At 32.1% G+C, this 15,821-nt stretch overlaps 1 protein-coding gene across 1 annotated transcript; it reads right to left on the bottom strand.

The window, feature by feature from the left end:
• Positions 1-528: 528 nt before the first annotated feature.
• On the bottom strand, positions 529-4,663 carry LOC139865808 (boron transporter 4-like). Its single transcript, XM_071853906.1, has 13 exons — positions 4,560-4,663; positions 4,111-4,193; positions 3,806-3,998; positions 3,582-3,720; positions 3,307-3,472; positions 3,013-3,179; positions 2,758-2,931; positions 2,291-2,386; positions 2,076-2,192; positions 1,660-1,982; positions 1,008-1,287; positions 684-821; positions 529-564 (listed from the first exon to the last, which is right to left on the bottom strand). The coding sequence occupies exons 1-13, from the start codon at positions 4,661-4,663 to the stop codon at positions 529-531; spliced, it is 2,016 nt and encodes a 671-aa protein (XP_071710007.1).
• Between the last annotated feature and the right edge of the window lie 11,158 nt (positions 4,664-15,821).

Below are 15,821 nucleotides of genomic sequence, written 5' to 3'. Positions count from 1 at the left end.
GTAACATGACTAGTCATATTATTTATAAATGAAGAGGATTCTTATCCTATAAAGCTGACATTTAAAGGTTGATTCCTTTTGTATCTCATTTCACTCACTTTCTGACTCTTTCTAGCCAATTGCATCAACTGTAACAACGGACCAGTCCGGGTGGAGTTGACCCACAAAGACTTGCTTTTGTCCCATCTATAGTCTATAATCTATTGGATCATTTGCATCCGTATACGTTTTAAAGCTAACCTGTTGTATATACTATCTGAATGAATGTTAGGGTTAAGTATTATACGGTCAAAGATTCAAGATAGGCCTTGCATCATGTTCGTCAAAATCAATCCTAAATTCCTAATGCATATACTAACAATCTTTCATAGCAAGTGATTTTAGGTCACTTTTTAAGCACCAACAACAATGTTCACCGTTGTTAATGCATTTACAACAAAACTAACACACAAACCAAGTGCATACTACTACTACTTTACAGCCATGGTTGCAACGTCTCCATTGTGTGTTAACAGTTCAGTTCTGCTTTTACTCAGGTGGGATATAGTCGCCGTTATGAACTTGCTGCAAATTTTCAATAATCAGATAACCACTTTATGATCTCGAAGGCATTAAATAAGTTTCAAATTGATATTTGATATAATATGTTAAAAGGTAATTCAACTGATCATATTTAGTGTTACCTGTGAGTGTCTATCTTCATTGCTACTTAGATTTCGAACCTTCAGCTCCCCTCTATGTGTAGTGAGTTCATCGAGTATTTCAGCATCACATATAGCCACGTCACCATCATCGTTCCTGTCATGAGCATGATCCAATTCCTGCGTTTTCATTATGAAATAGGATATTATTCAAAATGAGAAGGTTATTTGTTAGGTCAAAACAGTTGTTTTTAAATAACAGGACAAAATCATATTATGCTGAAACGTCAACACTCTTTTTTGTCCAATACTAAAATTAATGCATAAATAAGATTGTGCATAAATACGTGGATTTTGGAAAGTTACCCTGAGATTGAAGCTGGGAATGTTTAATGGACTACCGAAAATTTCCTCGTATTCGGCCGCATCAAGTTCCCTCAGATGATGCGGTTGGAACAACTTTGGTAAAATGTGTTGTCGTATGCTGATAAGAAGAAAAAACGGCGCAGGGAATAGAATACCAGCCACAGGAATCCACGTCACACCAAAACACACCAAGAAATAAACAATCTGGAAGATTGTAAATATAACTATGCTTCTAAATGGCACAGATTCAACAAATGAAGCGTGAACTTTTTCCAGAACCCTGTCACATTTTCAAAAGAAAAACATGAATATTTAAAGTATGAAGAAACTTATATTGCTTTCGGAACTTAAACGTGATAATTTTGACCCATTTGATTATTAATGGATCCATCTGGTTGACATTAGATCTCAAACGGGTCAAATTAATGAACTTAGCTATATAGCAATAACTTTGACATCAAATACTCATAATTAATGCATTCTTATTTTATAAAACAAAAAAGTGAAAAGCTGGACAAATAATTTTTGTTAGTCAACCCATTTTAACCAATAGTATACATGACATATTTGAACCTGATCACGTTTTGGCCCGTTACCCGAACCTCTGTCTTGTTATCTCTAAAGACTGAATTGAGATAATTGAAAGACTCACTTATATCGTCTCCCCGAAGGGACAAAAAGAAGCAGAATCCTTTCCCAAAACTGGTTTCCAGGGAGGCTGTCGATAGCCATGTACGCGAAATATCCCCATAGAACAGATGTAGGTATTAACTTTATAAGAGGCATAGCACATATTGATGCTGCTAAAAGAAGTGACTGTAGTAGATTGCTGACCCTTTGCTCGTTAACCCGAACAGGTAAGTGAGCATCAATATGTTTTTCAGGATTAAACGTTGCATTTTTGTCTTCTTGTCCGTTTTCTATGGTCATGACTGCTTCCTGCAAGTCTTTTAGTTCTTTAACTATTGTAGTCGTCTGCATATAGAATTAACAAGAAACGAAAAAAGATAAATTAAAGTCTAGATTATATCGAAACATATTTGGTATAGTAAAAGATTGAAGATTTACATTTGGAGAGGTATCGATTTCCATGAACACGGTTTGCATCTCATTGTAGATCTCAGAATTGCTAGCTTTTCGTTTTATGCTTTCCTTGGCACTCTCTACTAGCTTTTTTCTAATAAACTGGTACACAACTTCGTTAATAATAAGTTCAAATAAACCTTAACCATGTGATTAAAATTTAAAAGAACTATAATTTTTTTCTTTCTTTGTGTTCTTACTTGTTTTTTAAGAACAGCTAGGCTTTTAGTGTGCATTGGTGACTGAGGCAAGACGCCATTTGAAGGAGGTAGTCCTAACAATCCGCAAAGCAACGTCTGAGAGTACATTCAGAATGTAGTTATTAGCTTCTGAAGAGGAACAAAAACATATATTTTATGCACTTTTTTTGTCATGGAAAAATAAAAGATTCAACAGGTGCATACCAGTAGAATAAAAGATCATATGCTTACCATGAATCCTAGCAGAAGTATGTCATAATGGTAAGCTGAAGGATTCTTAAACCGACCCAACCTGACCCATTTTGACCCATTTCGACCCGTTACCCAAACCGACCCAACCTGACCCATTTGGAAATGTTTAAAAGTTTACCCGTTTGACCCATGACCCATTTTGACCCGTTACCCAACCCAACCTGACCCGTTTTCCAGGCATAGTGCATACCAGTAGAATAAAAGATCATGCTTACCATGAATCCTAGCAGAAGTATGTCATAATGGTAAGCTGAAGGATTCTTAAGATTGAACTCTTTTTGTTGAGCCAATTGTGAAGCGACACTATGATCGAAGAAATAAAGCCCAGCGATCATCAAAGCTGGAATGATGGCTGCAAAGATGTATGCCGACGAAACCTTACCCAAGTCCTGTAGTTCAATTTTTTTTTTTTTTTTTAAAGATAACTGAGTATAATTTTTTCTTAAAAAAAAATAATAACCAACTTATACCTTGATTACAGTCCAGTGGTTTGTGGATTCAGATTCCCATAAAAGAGGGCTAAATAGCCTTCTTGGAACACCGGAAGGGACTGTATTCGGAACACTGAAAGAGAGTGCCGTCCATACAACAACCATTAAAGGAACTCCATAGTCTGCTATCAAACTTCTGAGTCCCCCTTTATTGAATACAAAAGAAATTGCATTTACATGTTAATATGATATGTCCTATAAATTAATATTTAACTACAATAATTTAATATAAGAAAAGGCAGAAATGAATATAAAACTTCTCGGGCCACTTGCCTGTTCCAAACCACCATGACCTTGCTTTCCTACTTTTTAATGCAGTATATAAAAGGCCAAACGAGAATACAATTGCAAGCAGACCATTGGTATAGAGCCATTGAAATTGATATTTCAATTTATGTGAGTCCTCATTTTTAGGAACCTTGAACTCGCTCACTATTCCCTACAAAAGAAAATTCAATACAATCTCTTATACAGCTTGAAACAGAACCATAATAACTAACAAACTATCAGTTTCAGTCTTTCAGTACGTTATCCTTTTTTAGTATTACCTTGATGGCCTCTTGAATGAAAAGAACGCAGATTAACATCCCAAATGTTTCCCCTGCAATTCTCGTAAACCTATTGATAATAACACACGCGTTGAAAATTGCCAGAAGAAATAACATCAGAGCTGTCCATATACACACCCTGCAAAAATGTGTCACCAGATACCCTCAGTTAACTAATTTGTTCATAACAAGATGTTCAAAAAACAACAGAAATTACATATTACCATCCTGCCCAAGCTAAGAACAACTCTTGCCCTAAACCATGCCTCCCTTTAGCAAATTTATACAGATAAGTGTACATAATAACAGTAGGTTCAGCAACTCCCAATATGAGCAGAGGTTGACCACCAAATATCGAGTGTATGAGACCACATATAGCAGTAGAAGTCAACGTTTCAACGGTGCTCAAGCTTCCATCTACAGATAAAAGCATACGAAGTATAATAATATAGTTAAAATGCGAAATCATTAGTATTATATTACTATCTTTTAACTATCTAATTAACTGGTGTGAAGAAATAATGGATACCTGTATCTCTGCTAAGTTGCTCTCCAAATGCAATCACTGGTAGTGCAGAAGCAAAGAATATGTATGTAGTTGGAGCCAATATCCTACACACATAAATAAATAATTCCACTTTTAGGATTATCATTTTAAACACATATACTACCAAAGCTACAACGTTACGATTCAGACTGCAACATTACAATTAGAGAACACTCCTGGTTGAAATTGCACACACACACACTCCATCTAATTGAGATGCAGAACAATTAGGTCATGTGTGTGAGACTGTGAGTACATATATACACTGATTACTGATATATACACATGAATATATATATATACACGTATAACTATAGATTTATGTACATAATGAATATCTGTGTATATATACATCATATGCATGTATCATGTATGCATATAGATCTGAAAATGCATGTAATTATGTAAACAAGTGTAACGAAGAAATTTACGCAATTCCGGAGCGAAAACCGGCAGTCCAATCCTGTTTATAGCACAACGCTCGTCCTTTAACATCATTCACAATTCCTCTGAATGGAGATTTCAAATGCTCCATTTCTGAAATCATATACGTATATACATACAACGAATCAGTTTCAACTAATTCAATTCCGCTATGGATTCATTAATTTGATCAACTAATTTAACATAAATTCCAAATCGTAAAACCTTAATCAGCTAACATGCAAGTAAGTCGACGATTGATGAATTTACGAAATGTAAATGATCATTTAAATGTTAGAATTAAACTCTGATTTTGTTGAATAGTAATAATTATGTATTAAATTAACCTAAGGAGGAAGAAGAAGAGTGAATTAATTCTCAGTCAGAAGGATTTCAGAAAGATGGGAAGTCAATATTTTTGTTTTGATGGGCAAAAGGGTTTTTTCTCTTCTTTAAATCACCCGCTCAACTCTACGTAAAGGCCTGCTTTAGCAGATCCTACAACTGGGCCCACACCGTTTACATAAGACAATTGTAACTACTGGGCCCACACCGTTTCCATAAGACAATTGTATTGCACTAGAGATTATTTTTATTTTAATTTTAATTTTTAATTTTAATTTAATTTTCATTTACATTTTCATTCATTTTTTAGCTAGGAGTTCGGCCTATTGGTTTTAGTCAAGTACGAATACATGAATCGGGCTTAGAGTATATACGAGTCAAGTACGAATACAAGAATCGGGCTTAAAGCATCCCGAGTCACCCGATTACATGGAACTCGAAATTCATTGAGTGTTACGAATTTTATTGATACTTGTTGAAAGTGTATGTTTAGTCAGGACAAAACGAAGAGTCTACTTATTCTATAAGTAGTTTCATTTCAACAAAATATTCTTTTATATATAGACATTTGAGTTGAATTAATTAAAAGAATCGGCGCTTGGCGGACCTACCCTCTCTATTGCAAGTTATAATAACATTTTATTATGAGGGGTGATTCTCACACACCACTTTTTGATCCATGTACACTTTTGTCTCATAAAATTACAGTTATGTCTCTATGGAGTTGAACTTATAGTATTATTGTAAGTACAATTAAGGGTAAAATAGATAATTAGATGTACATGGATCAAAAAGTGGTGTATAAAGATCACCTCCCTTTTCTTATACTCCGTATCATTTCATTCTTAATTCTTATTTATTCTCTTGTTATTCTTTTCCGAGTATTATATTATATATAAGATTGGAAAATTGAATGCGTTAATTCATTCATATGTTCTCCTATTTATACAAGAGGTAACCTATTCTCTCCCAGGTATACAATCTTATTAACTAAGGAAATTGAATTCCATTCAAATCCTACCCTTTAACATAATGGGTATGTTTGGAGAAACTAGCTGTTAGCTAAAAGCTGTTAGCTGTTAGCTGTTAGTTGAAAGCTAGTAGCCGTTAGCTAGAAGCTTTTTGATGTATTTAAGTGTTTGATAGAGTAGCTGAAGCTTTTAAAAAAAATCATACAATGACGAAAATGGACATGAATAAAAACACTTAATACTAAATATTATTATTATTATTATTTTATATTTTTATTTTATTGAAACATACATGGATCAAAATTTTGTTTTTGTAGTAAGAAAAGAAAGTGATTTTTGGATATATCTCTATTTACGTTGCATGTACACTACACGTGTAAACACTTCAGAAATTTTCAATGTAATCTCTTATCAAACTCTACGTGGGAGACTTATATTGGATTGCAAAGGTATTTGTGAAATTTAAATTGCAAACGCTACCCTTCATTCCTAAACGTTACTTTTATTCCTAAACGTTACTTTTTCTAGTTTTTAATTCAAGAGCTTTTTCCATTCCACTAAAAGTTGTAAGCTCTTTCAACCAAACAAATCTTTTTATTAAATAAGAGTTTTTTCATAAAAACTAAAAATAAAAAATTTTAAAAAGCTCTAAAAAGCTACATGCCAAACATAATCCTACTGAATATAATATCGGTTAATATATATGCTCCGTACATACTCATGGAGTACCTAATTATTTTTATTGTATGGAGTGTGATTTTAAGGTCCTTGTAAACTCTTGTCTATTTATGAATATAATAAAATGTCTCCGTTGAATATATATAAATTAACATATCCAGTTATTTAAATATTACTCCGTATTAAATTTAATTGTATTTTTTAGTTTTTTGAAAGACCAAATACAAGGATTCAAACAAACATCTGTTTCTTATTAGCAAAATATTCACCAACAATGACATTATCAGTGACGTTCCTAATTTTGGTTTCCTCTTGTTTACTAGATCTCTATCATTCTTAAAGATTTTCATTTATATTTATGATCTATAAACATCAACTAATATAAAGTTAAGTACATTCTTCCGTCGAGAAACTTCTCTTAGAAAACGACCATTGTCAAATAGCTTATAAGACCTTAAACTAATTTAAAAACTTAAATTACTGTATGCTTTTTGTTTGATAAATATAAAATGCAGAAGTCTATATAGAAAATAAGTTGTTACAAAAAATAGAGTATAAGTCTATATAGAAAATAAGTTGTTACAAAAAATAGAGTATACCATTTACATAAATACTTTCTATTCAAATATTTGAGTTTTCTTTTTTAATTATGTGTATTTAATGATTTTCTTTAAGGTAAGTTGTTGGCATCAAATATTCTCATTTGTCACATACGATATTTTTAAGGGAAGAATCTAACTTGAGACCTCCACACACCTATCCCAATACACAAGTGTAAAGGGGTAAACTACTGAATCACTAGGGTGAGTTCATGTGTTATTTAATTTAATTTTACATTTTAATTTTTCTAACTATTTGCTAAACACCCGTAATATATATATATATATATATATATATATATATATATATATATATATATATATATATATATATATATATATATATATATATATATATATATATATATATATATATATATGGGCAGAATCAATGGGGAAGTAACCAATCGGGTTTTTTTTTTTTTTTTTTTTTGGAATTTTTTTTTCCGGCATCAAGATTACACGAAAATATGAACATTTAGAAGAGACACTTCGTGATGAATGTTATTATTTAGGCGGGAAAACGATCGACAAAAATAACATTCAAGATAATATTGTTCGTGAAGAATATGAACGTTTTTTTTTTTTCATGTTTTGTGAAGTAAAATTTAGCCCGATTTAGAGTTTATGGTTTAGGGTTTAGGGTTTAGGGTTTAGGGTTTTGGGTTTATGGCTAAACCCTAAACCCTAAACCCTAAACTCTAAACCGTTCGTGTTAAAAACTCAATCTAAATCCTAAATCTAAACCCTAAATCTAAACCCTAAACCCTAAATTTCTAAACCCTAATATCTAAACCCTCTAAACCCTAATATCTAAACCCCAATAGCTAAAACCTCAACATACGCTCGAAAAACACGATAATTGTTATATATTACTTCTTCGAGTGTTTTCCCTCCAAAATAAAAACATTTATCACAAAGTGTCTCTACTAAATGTTCATATTTTCATCACATCTATAATGTTCGTGAACAAAGTTTTTTCAAAAAACGAAGAAAAAAAAAAGTTTTTGCTTCCTTCCGCTTCCCCCCGATTGGTTACTTCCCTCTTGATCCTACCACTATATATATATATATATATATATATATATATATATATATATATATATATATATATATATATATATATATATATATATATATAAGCTTTACCCACTCGAAGACTTAGAAATATGATTCTAAGTGTTGCATACAGGATTAAGCTATTTTACAGACATAAAAACAAACAATCTTCACTATTCATCTTATAAACTTTTCAGTATACAAACTATTTAGTATATAGACATGTAAACCACATCTTCTTTACAACATGCATTTGTAAATCTTCGGACAAAAACATCCAAGTATTTTTATTTCATTGTAAACTCTTAAAACACTAGGTTTTATTTATTCAACAACTTAATTGCTCTAAACAAAAGCTATAGCTACATAGAGGAATTCCAATCACAACAACCAAAATTAAGTTAAGACATAAGATATTGTGTATTTAAAATTGTAACCGTCGATGCTTACATTCTCATTCTCTTATTGGTACGGACTATTAATGACGGAGGACAATTTTTTTCACAAGAAAAAAAAAAGAGAAAAAAACTATAAAATAAAAAACTAACAATATAAAAAACTAACAACTACAGCTAATTGTGTCAATTTTACTGTAATAACTAATCAATAGATTAGTTACACACTTAATATGTTGGGTTAGATATGCTATATATGAGTAACTTATTGAAGACACTTACTTGAATGGAACGTTACATAAGGGATTCAAATATACATGATGAAGACAGTTATTTGAATGGAACATTACATAAGGGATTCAAATTCAAATATACATGATAAGATTTATCTAACAAGGTCTTACATTGAAGTACATAAAATTATTGTATATAGCGGTTAAATAATTGTGTAACACTTTCGTGTAACTTAACGACAAATTTTAAGATTGTTTTAAAAAACTATTAACATTTAATATTTAAAAAACTATCAACAACTAATAAATAGCTGATCTTTAAGTTGGTAGAGCATTTTAATATATGAACGGATATCGTGATGAAGATCACGAAAAAATGGTAAGAAATTAATTTACGAAATGTACACGCCTTAGTTACGGTAATTAAATAGGTGTTCTTGGGTTGCCCGGTGCTTGATTTGGACTGGAGGTTTCTGAGGTGTGTTGGATGCGGGGTTGGATTCGGGGTCTGGTTTATGTATATGTTTTAGGCTTAGGTTTGGTGGGTATTGTTTATTTGTCAATTCAATTGTAATTCATATAGTAATCGCTCTGTGTCGTTCATAGTGTTTAGAACGAACATAGTGAGTGTCATTGAGTTTTTGATCGTCTGTGATCAAGTACTCCCACAACATATCGTTTTTTATCTGCTCATTGTTGCTCAACTGGAACCTCGGTTCTATTACATATATAGATATTAATATTTTTACCAAAAAAAAAAAGTTACGGTAATTAAATATATTTTTTTAAATAATAAAAAGAAAGCATACTATAGCAAAGAAAAAAAGAGAGGCATGTTGTGAAATGGCTCAAACTCGTGACCTTTTGTTTAGTATTAATGATAAAATTAGAATAAATATTATTTCTAAAGATAATGGGATTACTTAATCCTAAAGTATAGGGAATCTTCCTTGTAATTTCCTTTGACCTTGCTTGTATTTGTATATATATGATCAATATACAACCCACCAAAAGAGGTGGGGAGAATTATTTCTTATATGGTATCAGCCTAACTTTTCTGATCCACGCGATCAATTAAATATCACGATCGGTGCTTCTTTTCAAGTTTTCTTATGCTACTATCGGTGATCTTAATTTTGCATATCACCTAATTCTGTTGCACAAACTTTTAAGTTTGCATATCACTTTCTTATCACCGACAAGAAATTAATCTACTTTTCGTTTTGCACCGCTTAAACTAAAGTATCTGTAACATCCCGCATTTTTCTGTTAAATTTATTTTAACACTGTCCTTTTCTTTTCAGATAATATCTTCCGTTATCTAAATTCGTACCTTTCGTTAACTAACGTTCCTAATATTCCCGTTATTTAATTATAACATCTCACGTTTACTCTAGCGTTTTTTTTTTAAATATTCGTTCGGTAAATTCCCGCACCCGCTTTTAAACTCGAGGGACCAACTTTGCCAATTGACCAATGTGGTAACTAGGTCAAATGGTCAAAGTCACCACCCACCACTCATTTCCATCTTCCACCATTTCTCTCTTTTTCTTACTTCCATATTTTCTCCATCTTCTTCTTTTGTAAAGAATCATCATCTAAATCCCATCTAGCAAGTAAACATCAAAACAAATTACATTTTCGTGATCCTCTCATCATCCTCTACATTTTGGTACCAATTTCATCTCGTTTGGGTAACATTTCTAAAACTTTAGATTTCATGTTCTTAGTGTTTTTGACTAGAAATGGTGTGTCTATGGCTCAAGTCTAACATGAATATGTATTTGGTTTGCTCGATTTGTTGTTTTGAGTAACTAGTTTGAATATGAAAAATGGGTGTGTTTAATCTTGAGTTTTGAGTGATTAAATGTTGTTTAAATATTAAAGTTCATGTATTAAATGTGTTACTAGCATCATTAACTTCAATTTGATGTGTTGTGTGACGATCGCTCCAAATCCATTTGGACGAACACGTCATTCATCGATTTCATTGTGAGGTATTTGACCTCTATATGATACGTTTTGTAAACATTGCATTCTTTTGAAAAGACACACCATAAATGAATATTTAAATCAAAGGTTTTCGACATCTGATGATTTCTACATATAGACAATCACCATAAATAATAGTTTACAACAGTACTTCCGTTGACAATGCAGTCAAAATAAGATACATGGTGATGATTTGGTGAATGCAACGTTTCCTTGAAAAATATGCCATGTAAGACTCCATGCACATAGCTTGTCTAACATATAAGCAAACAGCAGAAGACTTCTAGGGAACCTGAGAATAAACATGCTAACAAGTGTCAACACAAAGGTTTGTGAGTTCATAGTTTTAATATTTCGTATAATCTGTATATAAAGGTGGATCACAAGATTTCAGTTGTTTCATCCAGAAACGTTTATCAAATTACTCTACAAGATTGAGCACCCTAGTAACTAAACTTTAACGTATATATAATAAGTACCTCTGTTTTAACATACATGCAACCAACATGTACAATACACGCAATCCAACGTATTTTAAACTCAAATAGCATACGTCTGTTTTATAGTTCAGGCTAGGGTTTCTATACCTGGAACTGACGGGGATGTCAAGCCCTATGGATCCATATATAACTACTTGCGCCCACCAGTTCTTATAACCGGCAGTTACTAGTTACCAAAGCTAAGGGATTTTCGGTTCAAACTCTGTGTAGAATTTAGTATGTACTTGTATCCATTGCGTTTAAAATAAAGTGCATGTATTCTCAGCCCAAAAATATATATTGCAAAAGCAATTAGAAAGGGAGCAAATGAAACTCACTTTAGCAGCATATAAAGTCGTTCACCAAAATGTGACCGAAACTCGGATTACCAAATAACCGTAGATCTCAACCTAGAGAATATATGTTGGTCAATAAATGTTTATCAAGCTAGGTCAGGTCATAGTGTATCACAATCCTAATGCTCGAGATCGACATACAAAATTTATCCAAAGTTGTTTCAAAAAGTCAATTTTGACAATAGTTCAACAAAACGAGACGTACCTTATATAAGGATTCATTTACTCGGTTGGTAATATTCAAAAATCCAATTTATCAATCTCGTAAACAAGTTGTTTAAATCTTAATTGCAGATTCAAAAGCAATTTCAATTAACGTCAATCATAATTCAGTTGATCATATCTTTTAATCCGTTCATCGAAATTACGCGATTTCTAAATGAAAAGTTATTGATTTTTCGCCAGCTTTCCAAAAACATGTATATCATATACCTTTTACCAGTAATATATGTATTTAATTCGTGATTCATTATAAACTGTTTAACGACGAAATTTAGTATACAAGCATGCATAAACATATATACTCGAGCACTAGACATGTATACACTATTAATATATAAAAGATAAGATATGAATGCTCACGTATCAATATTGTGATTCAATATTGCAGGAAAGTACGTAGTCGCAACAGAGATGATAAACACTAGTTTGACTCACAAGCAAAACCCTCAAATCATACCCATAACCTCCATGGCTATAACCCAAAATTTTCTTAGCTCTATCCCGCTCGAAAACCCATTTTGAAATTGTTTGGCCATAACCTCGTCGTAATATTTTATATAAAATACTAATAATAACGGTAACGATATCTGATAATACTAATACTAATAATAATAAGATTAATATTATTAATCTTAATAATAATAATAATAATAATAATAATAATAATAATAATAATAATAATATAAATAATAATAATACAGAGAGAGTAGATGGAAAGATATATGTTCGATCAAAACAGAAAACGAATGAATTTATAGGACCTGGCCTGAAAAAGTACCCCATGCGATCGCATGGGGTTTGCACTGGTTTGCCATGCGATCGCATGGCTGAAAAATCCAGCTCACATCTGTTTTGTCCTACGCTTGTCGACATATTTATTAATTATATTTATAATATATAATTTATATAATTAATTATATATTATATTAAATTCACGTGCATAGTTGACTTGTAATTTTTGTTCCGATAAGTCGTACGTCATCACGCGACTTATGTCCCGATTTCGGTTTTTCGAGTGTCCCTTCGTATGCTGTGAAAACTTGTAATTTACATTTTGGGACACGTACCTTTGTCAAAATATAGCCTTAAATTATCCCTAAATTATATCACTCGAAATATAATTTATACATTTGAGTGTTTTGGTCATTTACTTCTTTAAATCATCGTCTCGCTATTTGTTAATATATATTTAATATCAAATCGTTTTTAAGATTAAGTTAATATTTTATTTTATCACCTTGTAAAATATATATATACATTTTCATTTTGAAATAGTGTTTACTGTAGCAAAGTTTTTTTACTGTAGCAAATAGTGATTTTCGAAAACACTGTAGCTTTTTTGGGTACTGTAGCAATTCGAAAATACTGTAGCAAATTAGTGTTTTATTTGTTCATCTTAAACGTTTTAGTTCACTTATCTAAATATCAATCGAATTAACAAACGAATGTTACTATCGTTTACTAAATAACTTGTAATCATATATATATATATATATATATATATATATATATATATATATATATATATATATATATATATATATATATATATATATATATATTCGAGAATAGTCAAAGAATTATTGATTATATGAATATAGTTCCAAAACTTTCGTGACTCAACATTACAGACTTTGTTTATCGTGTCGGAAACGTTAATCATACAAATATTAAGTTTAAATTTGGTCAGAAATTTCAGGGTCATCACATGTTGGTTGATTTATAAAAGCTTCATTTGCAAAATGATTGAATTCATGATTTTGGTTAGGGTTTGATGAACTTTAAAACAAACTTTTGACGCATTGAATGCTTTGAAATGTTGTTAGTAAGTGTTTAGTTGTATTGTACATTTCATTACCTTCAAAACGGCGTATCGTATGCGTAAATTGGATTCCCGAATCACCGTTTGCATTTTTGAGCTTGAAACGTTAAATAATGATCATTTATTGAGGTTTTCATTGTTGTTAATGATGGATTTGATTGATGAAATTTGTTTAGTTGTATTCCTCTTTAAATTACCTTTCCAACGATATAAGATACGTGTTTTGAATGTTTACTGTTCATAATTTATGGTTGTTTGAAGTTGGATTCGTGCTTGAGTGTTCAAAAACTGCCAGACTTGCTGAACAGCCATTCTGAGCGCTGCTCAGGGTTCTGGAGCGCCGCTCTGGGCCCGGATGTCCAAAAATACGCATTTTCGTTTAATTCTAACTATGCTACGCACCCCCGATCAACATGAAACTTGGCCAACATGCTTATATATGATTAAAAACCTCAGAAAAATTGTCGGATACCCGACCCCGTTGACTTTTTCGTTGACTATGACCAAGTTTGACTTTTAGTCAAACTTAACAAAACACTTATGCAATCGTTCTAATCTTATTTTATACTTGATTCTTGCATGAAACTTGACAACGTGATTCACATGCTACATAATCGAGTCGTAACGAGCCATATGACTAATTGAACACATTTCGACCGACCATGTGTCGTAACGTGTTAATTGATACAAATTACTTGTTTAGGTCAAGGCTAAGCAACTTTCATGCACACGTTTACTTTGTGAAGTACATTTATACTCGTGCACTCGAGGTGAGATCATAGTCCCATCTTTTCAACAACTTTTATACTTTTAAATCATGGGATGAGAAACATATACAGTTTTATACTACATACTTTATACTTTGAACACAAGTACGAAAACAAACATTCCACGTGCGAGTTAGAACAAAAAGCCTCAATTCAATTATCATTAGTTACACTTGCAGGGTGTAAACGTGAACTTATATTATGTGATCACATGGGCTTGACGAGCCTCATTCGGACGGTTCGCTACCGTTAGCGGATGAAATATATTTTCGATTATAGTGTATGTTCTAACACTACGTAAGAGGGTACAAAACAGTTAATTTTGATAATTGGGTGCTCGCGATACAAACAACAACTTTTGGAATGCAAACGATTTGGATAATCAACTATACAAAATCTTGTGGTTCAAAAACAACGTTTACAAACACCTATGATTTCACCAACGTTTTTCGTTGATAGTTTTCTATATATTTCTCAGGTTCATGATTGGCTATTTGATACATGCTTCCGCGTACACTCATACTTGCTTGGGGTCAAGCATACATGCATACGCTAGTGATAGCACCTTTGGATTCAAACAAATGTTTACATACATATTTACGCTATTTATAGCAACCGTGATTTTAAACTAATTGTGTCGCAAGTTATTTCATTTATACTTTATAACTTTTGTAAACTTAAACTTGTTGTCGAACCGTTTGGTAAACTAAACTTTGTAAGTCTTGTACGTTTCAAATGAATGCGACATAATTTTGGTCAAACGCGTCTCATATAGGGACTATGACCACGTAACGGGACCTAAGTTAACGGCGCCGTCAATGACGGTTTTGTCGGGTCGTTACAGTATCAAATTTCATTTCTCTTTTCTTCGATCATTATTAGTTGATCTTCTTGAATACCGCAAAGCACATGGATACAATTATTCAAAATAATTCAAGCAACCACGTGTATTAGTTGATTCGATTTTTATTTTACATCTACGCACCGTTTGACATCAACACAATCTAATTTATTTTGTGTTCCTACTGCCACTATTAGCCAATCGCGTGTCCTTTTCTTTGATTACTTATATATCAATTTTATTTAAGGGGTTGTCACTAAATCTTGAATCTGCACAAAGTATTTTCACTTTAAGACTTTTGCTAATTGTTATCATGACAGGTCCTGCCTTTGGTAGACGGCTTCCTTGCTGTCAATTATGTCGTATTAATGGGCACTATGCTTCTGTGTGTCCCGATCTCTATACTTATGCATCTCGCTCATCAGCTTTTGATGCTAACTTGGCTCAAGCCTTTAATGCAAATTGCAATGTGAACTCTAATTTCCCAGTTTGGTGTGTAGATTCTGGTGCT

This window comes from Rutidosis leptorrhynchoides, chromosome 9 (assembly GCF_046630445.1).
Source record: "Rutidosis leptorrhynchoides isolate AG116_Rl617_1_P2 chromosome 9, CSIRO_AGI_Rlap_v1, whole genome shotgun sequence".
Classification (NCBI taxonomy): Eukaryota; Viridiplantae; Streptophyta; class Magnoliopsida; order Asterales; family Asteraceae; genus Rutidosis; species Rutidosis leptorrhynchoides.
Note: the sequence above shows the minus strand (reverse complement) of the source record. Positions and strands in the feature narration are given on the sequence as shown.